At 42.6% G+C, this 21,383-nt stretch overlaps 1 protein-coding gene across 3 annotated transcripts in view; it reads right to left on the bottom strand.

The window, feature by feature from the left end:
- Positions 1 to 1,875: 1,875 nt before the first annotated feature.
- The window catches only part of GALNT17 (polypeptide N-acetylgalactosaminyltransferase 17), a 564,093-nt gene continuing 544,585 nt past the window's right edge, over positions 1,876 to 21,383 (bottom strand). For all 3 annotated transcript variants that reach the window (XM_029612687.1, XM_029612688.1, XM_029612689.1), the window contains 2 exons: positions 12,229 to 12,396; positions 1,876 to 8,678 (listed from right to left, as the gene is read on the bottom strand). In XM_029612687.1, coding sequence (XP_029468547.1) covers positions 8,550 to 8,678; positions 12,229 to 12,396 — 297 coding nt within the window. In that variant the 3' untranslated portion in view covers positions 1,876 to 8,549. The remainder of the gene's footprint in view (positions 8,679 to 12,228; positions 12,397 to 21,383) is intronic.

Raw genomic sequence — 21,383 nt, 5'->3', positions numbered from 1 at the left:
TTTTTGCTGCTCCATCTGGACAGCTAAGATCCAGGGATGGGATAAGAGGGGTCAGGGCAGTAGGACAGGGTGACCTTTAGTCTGGTGTGGGCATGGGGAGGGGAGGCCCTGACCTTGGCCACTTCTTCTTCCTTTTGTTATGTTTTTCTTTTGTTTGTTTTTCTTTTGTTTAGTTTATTTAATTTCAATTAAACAAAATTAACTGTAAATGAAAAGTAAACAAAACAAATTTAAGTGCACACCCCCTACTCTGGAAGAGAATATTCTGTGGGGTGTATCCTGTGCTCCTCTGTGCCTTGCTGCCTTTATGCTATAGTGCCAGATCTGTTGCGTGGACTTTCATAAATTCCACCGAGTCACACATTCTTTGACAGGTGTGGGATTGAAAGTACCAGATTCCATGACCCCCCCCCCCCCTCGGTACAGTGAAATCCAAACGCATTGATCCATGGGGCCAGGAGTACACGGATTATCTTTTTAAAAGGAGCAACAAAAATGATAATTGTAATACTCAAGTCCATATGAGTCCATTCTTAATATTGCCTGTGCCAGTTCTACGGGCGAGCAGGGGAAAGCGTTCATGGAGAAACTATGTCTTACCTGTTAATTTCCTTTCCTTTACTTCCACTATACTAGTCCAGAACATATGGGTATATCCTCTCATCCAGCACACATGGAGGCAGAGTTCTTTTTTTTTTTTTTAATGACATCAGCAGAATATATGTGATGCCTAGAACTAATTCAGCCAGTTTACTACTGTCAAAGCTAAAAACTAACAATTAATAACATATCAGAAACGAATAATAAAAGAACAATAGACAAACCAAAACTCATTTGCAAATTTATCTCTTGCAGTGCCACAGCCTAACAAGCTGAGGTTAATATAACAACAAATCCAATTTTTATAAAATTCTTTCTTGAAGGAAGTCAAGTTCATATGCAATATCCAGTAAATATGAAAATAGTTAAATCTGAAAATTTGTCCAAACTCTTATCCTTTTATATATAATGGGAGGAGTTCTGGACTGGTGTAGCAGAAGTAAAGGAAAGGAAATTAACAGGTAAGACATAATTTCTTCTTCCTCTACCTTCTGCTCCACCAGTCCTGAACCTATGGGAAATAGCAGAGCCCATCTAAGGGTGGGTGGATGACAATCCCGCCTTTAAGACAGAAGATCCAAAAATGGTATCTTGTCTAGTGAGAAGATTCAATCTATAATGCCTTGCAAATGTCCACAAAGAGGTCCATGTGGTTGCTTTACAAATCTCTACTGGACTTACTGAGCATCTTTTGGCCCACAATGAAGATTGTGCCTGTGTTGAATGGTCCTTAATCATTTTAGGTACCATTCTACCCTGCATTAAATAAGCTGAAGAAATGGCATTTTTTAACCATCTAGCAACTGAAGTCTTTGAAGCCGATTCTCCCTTTTATGGTCGACAATAAAGAACAATCTCTATTTTACAAAAATCCTTTGGGGCAGATTTTCAAAGGCTACGTGCGTAACTGAGAAAATATGCCCCTGTGCGCGCTGAGACTATTTTGCATAGGCTCGGTGGCACGCGCAAGCTCCGGGATGTGCGTATGTCCCGGGGCTTGCAAAACGGGGCAGGGCATGGGCGGTCTGGGGGGTGGTCCGGGGGCATGGTCGGAGCCTCCAGGCACAGCGGCCATTTGCTATTGTGCCCGGGATCGCGGGTCGGCCAACTTACCCGACAAAGGTAAGGGGGGGGGGTGGGGGAGGCAGAAGGAAAGTTCCCTCCGAGGCCACTCCGATTTCAGAGCGGCCTCGGAGGGAATGGAGGAAAGCTGCACGGCTTGGTGCGTGCAAGTTGCACAATTGTGCACCCCCTTGCGTGCGTTGACCCTGGATTTTATAACATGTGCACGGCAGCGCACGCATGTTATAAAATCGGGCGCAGATTTGTTCACGCCGGGTTGCGCAAACAAATCTACGCCCACGCGCACTTTTGAAAATTTGGCCCTAGGTTTTTTCAAGGTAAAACTTTAGACATCACTTAACATCCAGAAATGATCCTAAATCTTCCTTACATTCCTTCTTGTTAAAAGCAGGTAGAACAAGATGTTGATTAATATGAAAAGAAGATACTACCTTAGGAAGAAAAGAAGTAACTGGCCTCAAAATAACTGAATTTTTTGTAAACCTCAAGAAAGGGGATTGACATGACAAGACCTGTAATTCCGAAATTCATCTTGCAGAAATAATTGCTACCAAAAAAGACTGTTTTAAAAGTCAATCTTTTATTGTAGCTTGACTTAAAGGTTCAAAAGGAGTTTTAGATAACACTTGCAAAACTAAATTTAAACTCCAATGAGGAAAAACAGATCTGATAGGAGGACGTATATGTTTCACCCACTTAGAAAAAGGGAAATATCCCTATGTGAAGAAATCAAACTATCATTAATTTTCCCCTGAAAGCAAGAAATGGCAGCTGTTTGAACCTTCAAAGAGTTTAATGCTAAACTTTATCCAAACCACACTGCAAAAAGGTGAGAATTTCCCTTATTTGTGCAGTCATGGAGATAAATTCCTATTCCTACAAAATTCCTCAAATATAGGCCAAACTCTTATATAAGACAGAGAAGTAGAACCGTTTCTAGAGTGCAACATTGTACTTATCACTGAGGGCAAGTAACCTCTCCTTACTAACCTTGCCCTTTGCATTGGATCCTCCAACTCTACAGGTCCTTGATGTAGAAGATACTTGAGTTGTGGTAGGAGTAGAGACTGATCCACTAATAAGCTCCTTAGGTCTGCATACCAAGGCCTTCTTGGCCAGTCAGGAGCTACCAGCACCACTAACACTCTTTCTTTCTCTATTTTCGTTAATGCTCAAGCTATTAGAGGCCATGGGGGAACAAGATATAGACACTTGTATCCCTTCCAACTTTGTTGAAAAACATCTATTGCTTCTCTGTTTACTTCTCTGTGGTGACTGAAAAACCTCCTTACCTTCTTGTTTTGTTTGGAAGCCATCAGATCTAACTGATGTGGCCCCATTTCTGAATTATCTGAAAATTGGCTTCCTGACATAATTCCCATTCTCCAGGATCTACTACATTTTGACTTAGATAATCTGCCTGAACATTGACCTGGCCTGCTATGTGTTGAACTGTCAACTGAAGCAGGTGGTTCTCAGCCCAAGCAAACAAGAGGTCTGTCTCTTCTGTTATGGCCGCCGGCCGCGGCAGCACGCGACCGGGGCCGACTGTCATGGCCGCCGGCCGTGGTGGTCCGCGGCCGGGACCTGGCGTCGGGGCTCCAAAGAGGCTCCTGCGGGGGCAGAGAGCCTCAGAAGACGTTCTCTGCGGGACCCGGGCCGCGGTGCGGCTGGCTGCAGGACTCTGACTCCGGCCATGGCTCCGCCCCCTTCTTCTCTCCACTAGGGCTGCGCACGCGGCTGAAGAAAGCATTTAAAGGGGCCACGACAGGAAGTGTCGTGGTTCCCTTATGCAGCACTTCCTTGGATTTGGTATTTAAAGGCAAGGTCTGCTCCTCAGACCTTGCCTTAGTATTGAGGCTCAGTTCCTGGTACCTGTTTGGCGTTCTGGATCTTGCTGTTCGTCCTGCTTCTGCTCTTCTCCCCGTTGGACTGATTCTGTGGCTCCTGACTTTGGACTGTTGGTGGTGACTTCTCTGGCTTTGACGCGGACCGGCTTTGGATCCTTCTCCTTCTTGTCTCTGGATTGGCTGCGGACCATTCTCCCGTCTGCTCCTGGACCGGCTGCCGACTTCTCTCCGGACTTCGACCCTTGGATTTGGACTGGGACTATTCTTCAAGTGTTCTCCTCGACTTCGTACGACCTGCTGGAGGCGCCAGCCGTCTGGAAACCATGACCTGCAGGAGGCGCCTGCATCCAGACCATCTCCATTCTTCAGGGAGTCTCCTAAGTCCCAGCGGCCGTGCCCCTACGGGCTCCTCCTGGGGGGGTCACGAGCTTCTAGGGTGAAGTCTTCAAATCCACCTCTCCAACAGGCCTTGCCCTCCGACAGTAGAGACCGAGAAAGGTTTACTCCCTTCACGGCAGTGCTGACTACTTTGGAACAAGGGTCCACTTTACGGATCACAACATCTTCCAGAACACCTTGACTGCTTGTTTATATATGCAACTGCTGTTGCATTGTTGCATAAAACTCTCACTGTCATCCCCTAAAGATGACTCTGAAAATGCAATACAGCCAATCTTATAGTTCTGGTCTCGAGGCGATTTATTGACTATTGTGCCTCGCTCTGGCACCAGAGACTCTGAGCATAATAATCTTTGTAATGTGCTCCCCAGCCTAACAGGCTGGCATCTGTTGTCAGAAGCTCTCAAGCTGGGCTCTCTATAGTCATAACTTTCTGGAGTATGTGTCCACCATTTTAGAGATGCTCGAATCTCGTTAGATAATGATAGATGCACCTTGTAACTCTGCATCTGTGGATTGCATCTTGAAAGGAATGAAATCTGCAGATGTCTCATGTGAGCTTTTGCCCAAGACACTAATTCCAAAATCGAAGCCATTGAACCTTACAGCTGCAGGTAATGCCAAGCAGTTGGAGCTCAATGAACTGAAAAGCTTTTCACCTGGGCACATAGCTTTGAAATTCTCTTCTGTGGAAGGTATACTATACCAGCTGTCAAATCGAATACTGTCCCTAAATGTTCTATAGACTGGGAGGGTTGCAAATGACTTTTTGAAAAATTAATTACCCAATCTAATTTTTGGAGTAATGAGACTACTGTTTCCGCCGATTTTACCCCTTCAGAATATGATTTGGCCCTTATTAACCAATCATCCAAATAAGGATTCATTAAAATTCCTTTCCTTCTTAAAAAGGCAGCTACTACAACCATACTTTTTGTAAAGGTTCTTGGCGCTGCTGCCAGTCCAAATGGAAGGGCAACAAACTGAAAATGTTGGTCAATTATAAAAAACTGGATATATCTTTGGAATTCTTGCTTCATTGGGATATGAAAATAAGCCTCTTTCAAATCAAGGGATGATAAAAACTCGCCTTTGCATACTGAGGCTATGACTGCGTGAAGAGATTTCATATGGAATCGAGGGATATATATATTCTGAATTACCCCCTTTAGATCCAAAATAGGTCTGAACAAACCGTCCTTTTTTGAAATCACAAAATACATTGAATAATATCCCTTTTGATGCTCGCTTATTGGAACTGGGCAAATTGCCTTCAATTGAATCAACTTGTTCAGTTACAGTGACCTTGACAGGAGAATGGGCAGGTGAGATTACAAAATGATCTTTTAATCTTCTTAATTCTGGGCGTAGCCATATTGGATTATATCCACAACCCATTGATCTGAAATAATGTGGATCCATTCTCCAAGAAAAGCCTGTAACTTGCCCCCTATAGGCTCTCCTAGAAAATGAAACCTCCTGACTTCATTGTGTACTATCTGAACCACCATTGAAGCGGGTAGGATCGCCCCTTGGTCTCCTTGCACCACGAAAGGGCTGAGATCTACCTTTACTTCTAGACTGAGGAATTGTTCGCTCGCCCAGTTTATATCTTTTAGCTTCCATGCATTGACTACGACATCTATAAGGATGAAAACTGGGTTTGACCTTATCCTCAGGTAGTCTCTGAACCTTTGGATCACTCAGATTCCTCATTAAATGATCGAGTTCCTCTCAAAAAAGGTATTTACCTTTGAAGGGTAAACAAGAAAGTCTAGATTTTGACGAGTCTACAGACTAATTTCTTAACCAAAGAAGATGTCTAGCTCCCACAGAAAGAGCTAAAATCCTAGCCAAGATTCTAATTATGTCATATAAAGCATCAGATAAATAAACTGTAGCCAACTCTAGTTTTGCAGAGCTTGCTACCTCAGACAACTGCTGAATCCAATGGAGCAGAGACCTAGCAACATAGCTAGCACAAACTACTCTCTGTAGCACAAATGAACCTACAGAAAAAAGATTCTTAAGTACTGCCTCTAGCTTCCTATCCTGAGCATCTTGAAGGGAAGCACTTCCTTCTACAGGAATAGTAGTCTTCTGGCTACTGCTGCAACCATCGTATCAACGATTAGTTTCTGAAAAAGATGATTCAATACCTTTGAAGGCATTGGATATAATTGATTAAAAATTCTTAGGCAACTATAGCCAGCTTCAGGAGATCCCCACTCGGCCACAATCATATCCTCAATCTCTGGGTGCAAAGGAAAAGTAGAAGCTGTCTTACGTGTGCCTCTTGGGATTGGATCCCAACCTGGAGCCTTTTTATATTTTTCTTCCTCAAGGTATAATACAGAAGAGATCTGCAAAAGTAATGCAGACATCGCCTCCTTATGGAACAACCTGATCTGTACCTCCTCATCCTCTGCTGAATGAATCTCACCTTATTTCAAAGATTCATTGCCACTTCAACCTCTTTCAACCTCCATTCTTAAATATGCCAGACAATCCAAATCCAGTGAGAGAGATTCAGCTTCATCTGCATCCAACCTTTTTCTCTTTTGAGGTTTAAAAACATCAGCAGCTGAAAAATCACCCTGTATGTGCTCTGCAATGTCATCTTGATCTCCTTGTAAGGCATGAAATGCCTGATGTAAAAACTTGAAGAATTCAGGTTAAACAGCACTAGCACTGCTACTGGGAACTTCCTGTTTAGCCTCAGAGAGAAAATCTAACCCTAGAACTAATTTAGGAGGTCCCTGACTCAAATTGGGACCTGCCCTTGCTGATGACACTCCTGGCAAATCAACCAAGATGGCCGCCGCATCTGAATCAGCTGTTAGAATGGCTGTTGCTAATGGCTCTCCTGTGGCTGAGGCTGCTCTAGAAGGAGGCTTTTGCTTACCTGAAGCTTCAAGAGAGGTTTTTGTTTTTTTTTTAATAGAAGCAGTGGTTTTCACTAAATCTGGACAATTAGATTTACTGCGGCAAACGGAACATAAGCTCCCTTCAGTAGAATTGCACTTCGCACCACACCCTCCGCAGTGGTGACTTTTCTCAGACATCGAGAGGCTATACAGTAGCTCCCAACTGTGACAGAGCAAGCTGCTCCAAAACTGTAGGTAACTCGATCTAATCCGTACCAAAACAATGGCAGAATTAGAGAGCAGGACTCCTCCTTGCCAAGAAAAAACGGTAAGGGTGTATGAAACATGGATTAATGTTGCCAGGGCTCACTTCACTACAGGAGCAACATCCGCAGGCGTATGGCCCACTTCATTAACAGTAAGAAGGCTATATCCCCTGAGATAAATCCTTATACTTTATTTTTCCTATAAGAGCTGAAATTCAAACTCCTATCCAATGGTTGGAGGCAGAGAACACTGGCTGAATTAGTTCTAGGCATCACATATATTCTGCTGATGTCATTAAAAAAAAAAAAAAAAAAGAACTCTGCCTCCATGTGCTGGATGAGCGGATATACCCATAGGTTCGGGACTAGTGGAGCAGAAGGTAGAGGAATTTTGTTTTATATATATATATTTTTTTTTTAATTTTGGTTTTGCATGTTAGCATACACTAAAACAGTTTTTTTTTAGGGGGTATCATTTTAGATGGAAAACATAGCAAAATGAAACAACCAATGGCCTTGTGATTTCCAGGTCTTTAAAAAAATAGCATATCCTACTTATTTCCCATCTGAAGGAATCTCTGTGGTCTTGAAAGCTGATGTACTGCATCTTAATTTGGTCCTTTAATGGGCATCACTGCCTCCTAAGATGACAGTTTTTTCTTCTTCAGGACCAATATAAATATCCAAACCTCACTCCCTGGAGCATAATAACAGATTTGGGTGTTTCTGAGAAATATTTTCTCTTATTATTATATTCTGACTCACAAAAGAGCAGAGTTGAATTCAAAACAAAACGTGGAAGTGTTGCATTTCATATCATAGTTTAGGCTCCCCGTACACATCCTGAAAAAGACGACAGCACGAAAAACACAGGAAGCATTGCTTTAGTACCTATGCGATTTCCTATTATATTGTTGTGGTACAGGAAAAGTCCTTCACCCTGTCTTAGTATTAAATGAAATTCAATGATTCCATGCCAGGAATGCCAACCAGTATCGCTGTCACTTTTATTTTTAAAAGATGGGGGGGGAGTTTGGAGAACTGAGAATAAGGAAAGGGTTAACTTGTGCAGTCATTTGATATTCTTGCAGAAGGAATTAAATTAAGTGTAAACCTTGTGGGCCCAAAGAGAGCTTCAAGTCATTGGAGAGCCCACCACTTCTTGACAGCAAATTGTTAATTGACTGAGATCCTACTGGCTCGTTGTGATGCTTCACAAAATAGCGATGACGCCTTAGAGTGGTTGCTTGGTGGGAAACAGGCAACTTTGACCTGTCTTTACCCCGTTATCAATGGGGAAAGACAAACGTGCAATAAAGCCAGAGTTCACCAAAATCATGGTCATCTCCTGAGAGACTATAATAACACCGTCCCATTTCCTGTACATTAAAGTTTTATTTCAAGATCCCAGTCTGACTGAGCCAAGCTAAAAGGGGAGGAGCCACCTTGTCTCCAGAGCGATGGCTGCTAGACATCATGAGCTTCTACTTGATGAAGTTTTTAATTGTCCACCTTTGCCCTGTGCAGCTTCGCAGGATTAGGTCAATGCCCGCATTTCCTTTATTTTCCACCTCAAGGCAGCGTCCAGTGCCCTTGTTCATGACTGCTCCGTTCTAAAATGAAAAATCAGCAATTTCAGTTTTACGTTCACTTCAGCTGTATGCTCACACAGGTGAATTTTCCAAGGAGTTATGCATGTAAATGTAACATAATATAGGGCAGATTTGAAAAGCCCTGCGCGCGTAAACCCCGGTGTTTACGTGTGTGCCTAGGCCTTGCACGCGCCGGGCGAATTTTCAAAGAGGCCTGGCCACACACATAAACTCCAGTACATGCACAAGTGCTGGGCCTCTTCGAAGGGGCAGGCCAGGACAGCGCCACTGTACGCTGTCCCGGGGAAGTGTGCACCAGTCGGCGCGCGTACATTGCTTCTGCTCTCAAGGAGCAGTAAGTAAAAAAAAAATTAAAAAAATTAAGGGTAGCTTGTTAGGAATTAGGGGTCGGGGTGGAGAGGGGAAAGGAAAATTAGGTAAGGTGGTAGGTAAGTTCCCTCCCAGTGCGCTCCTTAATTGGATCGAACTAGGAGGGAACTCGGGGAAGCTTGATTGCGTCGCTGCGCCTACTCTTACAAAATTCATCCCCCCCTGCGCGTGCCGTTGGCACATGTGCGCAGCCGAAAGATTTTATAATATGCGTGCACCGGCGTGCGCATGTTATAAAATCAGTGCGTCCATGTTTTAAAATCTACCCCTATTGTAACAAGTTTCAAAAGCCATTTTACCCACGTGAAGTGCACTTAACGTGGGTAAAACCTATGGACAATTCAATGGCATACATTGTAGCAATTTTCAAAAGCCCGGTTACAAGGGCAAAGCGCATACATGTGTAAAACCCACTTTTTAAGTGTGCAAACTCCTTTTGAAAATCAAGCCCGTTCTATCTAAACGTCTAGGAGGAAAATGAAGGCCAACATAATTCTGCTACGAAGTACCTCAGAGCACAGGTTCTCGGCCCAGTCCTTGGGGCACGCCCAGCCTGTTGGGTTTTTAGGATATTTTTTAGTTTATTTATTTATTTAAATTCTTTTAATATACAGATGCTCAAGACCAGGTCTTATCGTACCGGTTTACAATAAACTAGGGGGTAAACCAGTTAACACTGGTTTACCCCCTAGTTTATATCCGCAATGAATAAGCAGATCACTGCAGCTATCCTGAAAACCCGATAGACTGGGTTCTCGCAAAGACTGGGCTGAGAAGCATGGCTTAAGGATACTGGAGTAGCAGCACTCATTACGAAGACTGCTGCAGTGATAAGTGGTATAGCGCTCGGGCCCTATTATAATGCAGACTAGGATACCAAAAGAAGCCAGGACACTGAAATTTAAGGCATCCAAACCTGGGATGTCTTTTGGGATGCTATGCTCAATGCTGCTAATACCAGTGCACTTGGGTTTTTAGCAACCTGGAATGTCTGAGGCTAATATATAGAATTTTTAGACAAGTGGTCCCCAACCCTCTCCAATCAGTCAATCTGATTTTCAGGGTATCTACAGTGAATATGCATGAGATAGCTTTGCAGGTCTGCAGTGTATGCAAATCTATCACATGCATATTCATTGTGGCTATTCAGAAAATCTTCAGGCCGGTGTTGGCAGACACTGTCTTAGACTATGGGTCTGCATGCCAACCTTGTCATCTTTGATAACATCACCCCGAGATCCTCCATTTTACTGGACTGGAGAGGTGTAGTGCTGAATGTGACAGTATGCACTGCAGCAGCTGAGAATTTCTTTCATATAGAGTTTCCTCTCTGTATTTCAGGTCCTGTGTCACTCAGGGCAGCAGTAGGAGTCTCAAACCATCAACTTGACCTTTTTCTGCCTCGTGTCCTTTCTGTTTTCTCTAAAGACATTTTCAACTGTTTTTTAAACTTTGGAATCTAAGATTATACTTTTATTGTAACCACGCCTGCTTGGTTTTTATTTTAAAATCTCATTCTTGGATGTTTGTCTGAAGCTATTTATCTTTCACACATGTTACTATGGTTTTTTTCCTGCTCAATAGCACAAAAGTTCCCCAAACTTGCTTCTCTCTATAGTACTAAGAATGGCTGAGGAACAGATTTTAAATATTAAGTCAATATCTACCCCTTGCCCAGAGAATTAAATGTGATTAGAAATTCAAGGGGCAATAATCAAAGCAATTTATTTGGATAAACATCTGGGCTCATTATTGCCCCTTACCCCCACTCTCTGCAGGTTAAAAATACACGCATGTTCACAGCATGTAGGCTTTTTACCTGATGTAAAAAAAAAAAAAAATGGAAGAAAGGTAGGTCAGGGGAGAGAAATGAAGCATGACAATAGTATAATCAAATCTCCCAGTGCAACTTCCAGCGCTTACTCTGTGCCCACCTTAATGTAGGCATGAAGCACATGGGTAACTGTGTACCCGCGTGGGGTGTGCCGGTCAGATTTTCAAAGGGAGACTGCACGGGGAGTTTCTCTGTGAAAAACGAGCTCACAGTCCTGCAGGGAACTTTCAGGATCATCCCTCGGAGATCCATCGCATTGGAACTACTGCCTCAGTTGCTGGTGGTTAAAAACATAGACCTGGCACTGCGGCACTAATGCATTAAGCTCAGGATGTGACGTCTGTATTGCCGTTCTCGGGTGATTACAAATGCAGAGCCAGTAGAAGCGGGGTGGGGGAGAGTGCAGACCGCTGCAGATAAAGCAATGATGCCCCTAGTTATACCACTTACCTGGTCCCAGTCTTGGGTTTATTTTCCCATGGAGAGTTTAGTTTGGAAAGTAAAGGAAATTTAAGAGTGACTAATGTAGATGAAAGAATCATAAGGGTTTAAGTTAACTTTTTTTGCAATATGGGGCAGGTTCAAGAGGTACGGGCAGAAGTTGATATTTTATAGGATTTACACGTATAAATTATCAAACTTATTCATACCTGCTAGTTGACTTTTGCAAGCAAAACTGGGCTTGTCTGTTGTCTGCGGTTTTTTGGGTAGAAGATTTAGGGGTTCTGGTGGGGGTTCAGGGTGAAATGCTGGAGGGTCTAGGTGAACGGAGACAGACTGCCAGTACCTCTGCCGGTTCACCCAAAGTGGTAATTTCAAATATGATCGCACATATTTTCAAAACAGTATAAGCACACAGTTTAAAAAATATACCTACCTCCATGTACAAATTGGGCTTTTCATGTGCACATCTTACATTTTTTCCACTCATAAAATATATGCGCATATGTTTATAAACTAGGTAGAGAAGGTAAGTGTTTTCATTGCTTTATAAATGTTTGCTTGCATTTTCAGAGCAGGATTGTGTTGTATTTTGTAAACTGTGCAACTGCACAGTTTATAAAATAGTAGGATAAATCTCAGCATGTGCACTTACGTGCCCAAATCCAGTACTGTGCATAGGTTTGAAAGTTAGGCTCGTAGTGATACTGTGGCATATACTTAGCATTAACACCCTGTGTCTTTATCCTGTTCCTTTACCTGATGCACTATTTGCATTATAATAATTTCCTGCTTCTGATGCTCCATATTTTAATAATGCAAATTAGCATTTATTGTACCACATGAACTGATTGTACCACATGTGATGTCATGAACCGTGGCTTTAAGGAAAGCAGAGAGACAAACCTGTACAAAACTCCAGCGTTTATGGAGGCTACTTTTCACTTTTTCACAATCAAGGAGCAGAGGGGCACGGCTCTTTTTATTGTCCACCAGGCAGCGGGTATCAGGCAATAAAGTGGTGCTTCCAAGCGTACCTAGGTGAAGGTATCCTTCCTTGGTGTACCTAGCAAGCTGAACAGGAGCCAGATATTAATGACGGTCTACCACTGAACAATTTATAAAATATTGTAGATGATAAGTAACTTGGGGCCTGATTCATCGAGGTATTTTCCCATAGACACAGAATGGGAGAAAAGCTTTAATGAATCAAACCCTTAGGTTGGTGATAATCCAGAATCTTTGTTTAAGTGACTCACAGTCCTCAATAATTTTATTTTTCCTTTTGATTAGGGCTAGAGGAGCTCAGCTTTGTTTTTCCATCATATTTATCAAGTCTGACTAGCTTACAAAATCCCATATACGTCAATTATAGAAATCCATGTTAAATTATATAGTCAATGAGGTTTGATCTTGTATTCCTACTATTCTTCTTCAATGTTGGATCTGCTGAGTGATTTTTTTAAAATTTGTGTACAAATATAGCTTTCTGTACACATGTAGTCCCATCATTGGAGGCAGCCACAGCTCTGCAATAGTTTATGGTAGCGATTTTCAACCCTGTCTCAAGCCACACCCAGCCAGTCTGGTTTTCAGGATATCCACAATGAATATGCAAGAGGGAGATTTGCATACAATGGAGGCAGCACATGCACATCAATCTGATATATATTCACTGTGGATAGGGCTTGCTAGGTATGTTCCAAGGGCTGGGTTACTAACCATTGGTTTATGGTTATTAACTGTCAGAAAAAAATCAGCAGAACCAGAGGTCACGAGCTGAGGCTCCAGGGAGGAAGACTAAGAACCAATGTCAGGAAATATTTCTTCACGGAGAGAGTGGTGGATGCCTGGAATGCCCTTCCGGAGGAAGTGGTGAAGTCCAAAACTGTGAAGGACTTCAAAGGGGCGTGGGATAAACACTGTCGGGCGGATTTTAAAAGCCCTGCTCGCGTAAATCCGGGCGGATTTACGCGAGCAGGGCCTTGCGCACCTATTTTCCATAGGCTGCCGGCGCGCGCAGAACCCCGGGACACGTGTAGGTCCCGAGGTTTTTGGACGGGGGCGTGTCGGGGGTGGGGCCGAACGACGCGGCGTTTTGGGGGCGGAACGCGGCATTTTGGGGGTGGGCCCGGGGTGTGGCCACGCCCTCTGGAACCGCCCCCGGGTCGGGTCTCAGCGCGCCAGCAGGCCGCTGGCGCGTGTGGATTTACGTCTCCCGGAGGGAGACGTAAATCCATGGATAAAGGTAGGGGGGGGGGTTTAGATAGGGCCGGGGGGGTGGGTTAGGTAGAGGAAGGGAGGGGAAGGTGAGGGGAGGGTGAAAGAGAGTTCCCTCCGAGGCCGCTCCGATTTCGGAGCGGCCTCGGAGGGAACGGAGGCAGGCTGCGCGGCTCGGCGCGCGCCGGCTGCCCAAAATCAGCAGCCTTGCGCGCGCCGATCCAGGATTTTAGAGGATACGCGCGGCTATGCGCGTATCTTATAAAATCCAGCGTACTTTTGTTTGCGCCTGCTGCGCAACAAAAGTACGCGATTGCGCAGTTTTTAAAAATCTACCCCTGTGGATCCATCAGGTCTAGAGGAAGTGTATAAAGAGGAGGCAGCAAAACACTGCACGGAGTGGCAGTAGCCACAGAGGCATTCACGGAGCGGATACCAGTGGCCAGTGGTTGGTGTTCCACCTTCACGGAGCGGAAGGATGGAGGGCTGCCATCTCCAAATTAAAAAAAAAAATAAACCCAAAAAAACCAGGGGTGGGTAAGAGTATGTAAAATTAACAAAGAGTTCATAGACTATAGGTATTACCAATTATTAGGCTTATTCAATATTTGTTGATAGATAATGTGGCTTTCAATGCATACTTCACTTTCAATACATATCCAGCATAGCTCTCTGCTTCAACGGCAGGGGAGAAGAAAAACAACCAATAAGGGCTGAATAACATAGTCTGGGTAAAACAAATAAGTATGGGTGTAGCTTGCTTATTGCGGCATTTACTACCCCTAACTAATCAAGCTAGATATTTCACTTGGATGCAGCTCCATCACTGCTCTCTGCATTAATGGTGGGGGTGGAAGGGAAATAGAACCAAAGGTTACTAAGAGCCAAGAGAAACAGATAAGTAGGAGAAAAAAAGAAGTGTGAAGCTTGCTGGGCAGACTGGATGGGCTGATTGGTCTTCTTCTGCCGTCATTTCTATGTTTCTGTGTTTCTATGGCATAATTTAAACGATTCCAGCTTTTACTTTGAGCCTAGTCATGCCTGAGCAGGTAAGAAGTTGTTCACTATACCCATGCTGGTAAAAATCCCAGGTGTAACTAACTAAGGACCAGATCTATTAAGGCTTTTCTCCCATTTTGTGCCTGTGGGAAAACCCCTTACTGAAAGTATAAGTAAAAGGTGAAACAGCTCAAACCACTTTGCAGTGGGACTCTAAGCAGCGGTGGCAGATTCTGGGATCCATCAATGGTGGTGCCGTTCATATCAGTGCACCTAGATTTAGAAAACTTCAGTTGATTTCAGGAGCTGCACGGTATTAAGGCCTGCTGTTCAGTCCACCAGTTATTTATCAGCCAGTATGTTTTTTGCATAAAAGTTAACACCACATATCCAGTCTGACCAGGTACCTAGGGGCCAAATGATGCTCATAGCTCTCAAATTGTTTGTATAACATTTACTCATCGGCCTTTATTCAAGTAATCCTTGCCATTTTGTGACAGATCTGTACTTGTCAGTGATGCATACAGCTAAGGAAGGCCCCCAGCATCAGATATTTAATCCTTAAATCCTTTTTAATCCCTTTACAGCTGCTGCTGCGTCTGATCAGAAGCTCTGCTCATGGATATACTTACACGAAGTCTGCCAAAATAAAAGGTCAAATACTAAATCATGAAGGTGTCAGTACCCTAGTGATTCATTTTTATCTAACTGCGGGTTGGCCATAAACTACAAACACACAGCAGTATTGCAGAATGATACTAAAGATTTTTAAAAATGCAACCATATTGTAAGGCAGTGTTTCTCAGAGTCCAGACCACCCAGTCTGGTTTTCAGGAGATCCGCAATGAATATGCATAAGATAGATTTGCATTCACTGCCTCCACTGTGTGCAAAGCTGGCTCATGCATATTCATTGCAGATATCCTGAAAACCAGATTGGCTGGGGGGGGGGGGGGGGATTCCAGGACTGGCTTGAGAAACACTGTTAAAGGGTAAGAGCTATCTGCTACAAAAATTGGTGGTATGATATTGATATCTTCCATCACTCTCACTGCTTCTTGTTCCAAAACCCACCATTTTAAAATACACGAGTCAGGATGCTAAAATTCTAACAGTAAGGCAGTGAAAGTAGAGGAGCCTAAATGTATCATTACAGACCACACACTGCCTCCTATTCAACATAATCGAGCAGGGCAGAACAGGGAAGCGAGAGAACAGCACTGTCACACTGGGCCCTCTTTACTAAGCATTTTTCTCACAATCCCTTTAGTAAATAGGTGACATTATGAGAAGTTATAGAGCAGGACTGGGATATCATGAGGCGAGAGAGTAAAGGCACAGTATCACAGAGAGCACAGAAGAAAAAACTGTACGAAGTGTAAACCAGACAAAAAAAAAAAAAAAAGACAACACAGAAAAGGATCAAGGAAGCATAGAGGTGGACTGGGGAACACAGGGAGAAAACCAGGCCTGATCTTAGAAGATAGGAAGAAACCTATTTCAGGGAAGATGTGAGCAAAGAGAGGAACGTCAGTTTGTCTAAGGAACAGCTAAGGCCTATTAGGAGTCCCTTACCTTGAGTGACAGGGTGAATGGGAATGAGGATAGTAAGGGTCAGTAGAGAATAGCCATCCAATGTCAGGGTCAGTGGGGGGTTAATGTCTCTAAAAATGCCAATAGTAGTAGAGGTTGAACCTCGAAAAAGACTTCCCCTTTAGTCCTTGGCTAGCGAGGGATCCTGTATTGCCCGTCTGTGCTGACCAGAATGGGAGTTATAAAGTAGTTAAAATTACCTTGTGTCCAACCCAATTAACATAACTCTCCCTCCTGAAGTCTTAATAATGAGCAGCAAACTCTGGGGAATTTTCCTGGGACTTCTGGACAGTAATTATTCCCCTATGGATTGAAGCAAAATTAGATATTAAGCTGGAATTAAAAAATATTGTCATTTTAGGAGACTTTAACCTTCAAGTTGATGCAACCCTCTCTCTTCTTCTTGTGAGGGTTTCCTATCAGCGATGTCTGCCCAAGGGTGGAACAAATGGTCTGAGGGCCTACCCATTGCTTAGTCCACACTCTAGGTTTGGTTTCTCTGAGTGACAGCATGTGTGATCCTAATTTTCCTTGTATTTCATGTGATGAGACCCTTTGGAATGATCACTTTTTGCTTAATTTAATGTACCTATGCAGGCTGCTAAGACAAATGGCTGTGTGTCACAACCACTTAAACGAGGTCACATTGACACGAATAAGTTGTGCTCTGAATGTGTTCCCTCATATACAGTATCTTCCATCACTTCACATAACACTGTGACCATTGTAAATGTATGGAATGAATCACTAAGTAATGCCATCAAGAAACTAGCTCCTCTGAAAGCAGTCAAAGTCAGATCTAACACCAGGGGCACCATGGTTTTCTCATGGGTTGAAACTCTTGAAATCTGATTTCCATAAGTTAAAATGCCATTGGCACAAATCCCACTGTGATGCTGCTCAAGTTAGCCATTCTCAAGCATTAGACAAGTACAGAGAAGAGGTAATCAAGGTAAAAATTGCTTATTTTAATAAGTCGACCTAAGCGGCCGGTAGTAACTCCCGAGAACTGTTTTTGACGGTTTCAAAAGTGACCAACAGTACTGGTCATGCAGTAACAGCTCTACATCCTGAATCCTTGGCATTTTATTTCTCAAAAAAAGTGGCTGACGTGTACACAGTTTTCATAGATTCCAATCCTTGATGATTTGCAGACTGGTGAAAGCAAACCATTATGGCCCCAATTTAATAGTCTGTCCTCAAAGGAGATAGTTCAGGTTATAAAAAACATGAATCGGTCAAGCTGCTCATTAAACCACTGCTGTATAGCCGTGATGAGGGTGTTGATTGAAGACATCTGTGAACCACTCACTCAATTGATGAATATTTCTTTGGACAGTGGGATTCTACAACTTGCATTAAAGCAAGCCTCAGTGTGTCTCTTACTAAAAACGTCCATACTAAGCCATCTGAACTTGCCAACTATTATCCAGTCTTGTCTATTCCATTCCAAGGTCATCGAGGCTGCTGTTTTGAAGCAACTTCAGGAATGTTTCAACGATCATGAGATTTTGGACCAATTCCACTTTGGATTTAGATTGCAACATAGCACGGAATACCTAATTAGATCAAGTATTGATGCTGTCCATCGAGGATTTGACAGTGACACTAGTTTCATCTTAGTCCCTTAGAACTTATCTACTGCCTTTGAATCATTCTTATTTATCTGGAATATTTATTTATTTATTTATTTAGGTTCTTTTTTATACCGAAGTATAGCGGGAAGCCTTCACTCCGGTTTACAATTGAACAACTTCATACATGGAAACATTTTGTAACATAAAACATTAGTATTATAATTAACATCTCGGCTAAAGCAGCGTAATAAAGAACATCACTAAATAACATAATTAAAGAAAGTATCTTATAATTAGGTTTTCTGATGTATAATGGGGATATTAGCTTAAGTGGAAGGAGAAGTTGGATTAGAGATGAGGAGGGGTGAGAATAGAATATTGCAACAAGTGAGATATGGTTTACAGATCTCATCTTGGCACCCCTTGGTCACTGGGGTCTTTGGGAGTCTTCATTATCAGCGATGTTATTCAACATTTACCTAAGGCCAACATGCAATCTGCTGTCAGCTCTTGGCCTGTACTATCACCTCTATGCAGACAACATCCAATTCGTTTTTCCTATTGCAGCAGATGTTAGGATTAATTTTAATTTATATGACTGCTATCAAAAGTTGGTTGACTGGTAACAGACTTTCCTTAATCTCTCAAAAACAGAGAGTATCTAAGTATGTCCCCCAGCATTATCTTTTCCACCACGTTTCAAAGCTGTTCCATTCCTTTTGTTAAGAACACTAGAAACATAGGCATCACATTTGATTGGACTCTTTTATTCAAACTCCATGTTAAGATAGTGCAGGAATTTTTCTGGAAACTGAAAATGTTACGCAAACTAAAGCCCTATCTGGTGCCAAACGACTTCTGAAATGTTTTGCAAATCAGTATACTTGGGATTACCTCAATACACAATAAAAGCTTTACAGGTCATTCAAAACTCTGCAGCAAGAATCCTCAAAATTCAATCACATTACACCTGTGCTTTATGCATCAAATTGGCTGCCAGTAGAATGAAGGGTGCACGTTAAAATCTTAGTGATGATTCACAAAGCATTGAGCCATGAAGCCCCCTGCATGTATTAGCTCTCTCTTAGAAATATACTGACCCTCAAGAAGTTTAAGATCAGTGAATCACTGCTTGCTTGATGTACACGTCATTGAATGGTTAATCTCACAGACACGAGGGAGAGGCTCTTTTCTCTTACAGGACCTTTGTGGCAGATCCAGCTTCCTATCATGCTTCGTAGAGGTATGTTGTAAAACCTTCAAAAAATATCTTGAAGGTCCATTTATTCAGAAAGGTTTTTAATGTAACCACCTAATTTTATCCCTTTCTAACAATTCAGCGCAGCATATTTATTTTTCAGAATGTTAACTGTCACTGTAGATGTTTGTCTTGTTAGGATTCATTTTACTGATTACCGTATTTTGTTATGTATGTACATTTCTATTGTAAGCTGCTTAGAACGTTAGATAACATGGCCTATAAATCTTTAAAATAAAAATAAAAATGGGGAAACTTACAAACCCCTAGCAAACATTAGGCATATTAAGTACCAAAAACATAACACTGCTATATTTTAATATTAATGTAGCTATTTTTCCATATTTGTGAGGGTTCAATTAGGTTCTTACCTGCTAATTGGCTTTTCTGGAGTCCTGAAGGCTAGTCTATAGCCTACTTGTACAGACTGGTCTGGCAGGATGATCAGGAACCTTACATTTTGTGATTTCCACAGGTCATAATCAATTTGTAACTACATTTTTTAAATCATAAATAAAACAGCTTGTGCTTCTGCCTGCATTGCCAACATTTTTTTTATTTCTATCCTACACTGATTTACATAAATCTGGGCACACCCATAGTCATTAACCCAAAAATAAAGGAGTCTTAAAATAAAAAAAATAAATGAAAAAACATTTCTCCGTCCTGTTCACAGACAAAAGCTGCCAAAAGAGTAGCTCCAGCCAGCTGTTTATCCGCTTACTGCTCCAATAACGCTGTCACATCCAAATTATCATCTAAAAAGGCTTTGTCCCTCCGTCTGGTTGACTGATGGTAAAAAAAAAAATAAAAAATACATTTTACCCAAGGGTGGTATTGCATCTGATGAGATCGTAAGCACTTCAGAAAAGTAGCGCATAAGTGTAACAATTGGTGCTTTCATAGCCACTTTAGGGAGCACTGAAGCTCAATCATGGAAGCCAAACCGGCAATATCCATGGAACACTTGGAAATAGCTCCCTCTAGTTTAGATAGCGCTGTCCAGATGGCATCCCAAGTAACAAATGACAGCCATGCCAGAGTTAAGCTCGCCTCCCCATCCACAGACGGGAGAAATGAGGCCAAAGCAGACGTTCTGTTCACCCCTCCATGGGCACCTCCATCCGTTTCCAGGCCTGACTGCATCAGCGACACCTTCAACCTCTGGGTTTGCTGGACGGGACGGGACGGTCGGCGGGGAGGGGGCAAGATTGATGACTTGGCATTCTATAGCTTAAGCCTCAGCAATATTCACGCTCCCCCGAGCTGCTGGAGCAGAGTTACTTGTTCGATTTTCTTGGCAATGTCTAGTAACTTATGACAATATACGTTGTGTTTTCTTTTGAGTTGTTTGAACTGAAAGGTGAAAAGGATTTCTGCCTCTGGTGTCAGTTCTGTGAGTTCTGTAACTAAATCTGTCGGTGAAGGAGCTATGTTAGCTTCCAGTCTTGCATATTATGTAATACAAAGGATGCTATTAGATTTTCTTTTGCCAATGATCCTCCCCTTATTGTGGTTCTCTATTGAATGTAGTGTTTTTTTTCTTTTTTCTTTCATTATTTCCTTGAAAAATCTAACTCAATATTCTATTTTTTTCTGTTAATGAGATGACTTGTGATTATCTTGTATATTTGAAAAGCAATAAAAAATACATCTTGAGGTCCATATTCAGTAGGCTGGCTAAGGACAAGTAATCTGGGTAAATTGTCCCATATATGCGGCGGGAGAAGTGTCTCACTGAATATAACCAGCCTAAAGTTATCCAGCTGACAGAGGCAGCGCTGGAAGCGTCGGGAACAGGCAAGAGGGTCCCTCACTCCTGGCGAAGAAGAAAAAGATATCGACGAGAATGGGGATGGAGTGTGGAAGCCATGGTTTTTCCTAGTGTGTGTGTGGGGGGTGGGGGGAGGCAGGCTCAGCTCCTTTTAAAAGGAAACATTGGGACAGGGGGTCTGGTTTCCAAAAAGGGCAAATCTCTATGATTTAAAAAGGTTTAGGGGGCTGGGGGAGGGGATTAGGATACAATACATGAATTGACTTATGCTTTGAGGGAGGGGGAAGGAGATGGGGCATCTTATTTTTTCTTTAGTAGATGACAGCACTACTTAGCCGGATATCTTTACAAGATATCCTTTTAAGTAGCGCGTTATCTGGCCACACAAGGCCGCATAACTTTAGACCTGCTCTTAAGCAGGTCTAAAGTTATCTGGCTAACCTAGTTAGATATACCCGATATTCGGCGAGGTTAGCCGAATATCTCAGCCCCTCAAACACTCGGCTAGAATTTAGCTAGATAAGGGCGAAATAAAGCCAGGTAAGCCATTTAGACAGTTAACTATTACAATATCCGTCTAAATGGCTTTTGAATATGGACCTCCCCATATCTCTCACCTAAAAATACAATTTCTGCTACA

This window comes from Rhinatrema bivittatum, chromosome 8 (genome assembly GCF_901001135.1).
Source record: "Rhinatrema bivittatum chromosome 8, aRhiBiv1.1, whole genome shotgun sequence".
NCBI classification, from domain to species: Eukaryota; Metazoa; Chordata; class Amphibia; order Gymnophiona; family Rhinatrematidae; genus Rhinatrema; species Rhinatrema bivittatum.
Note: the sequence above shows the minus strand (reverse complement) of the source record. Positions and strands in the feature narration are given on the sequence as shown.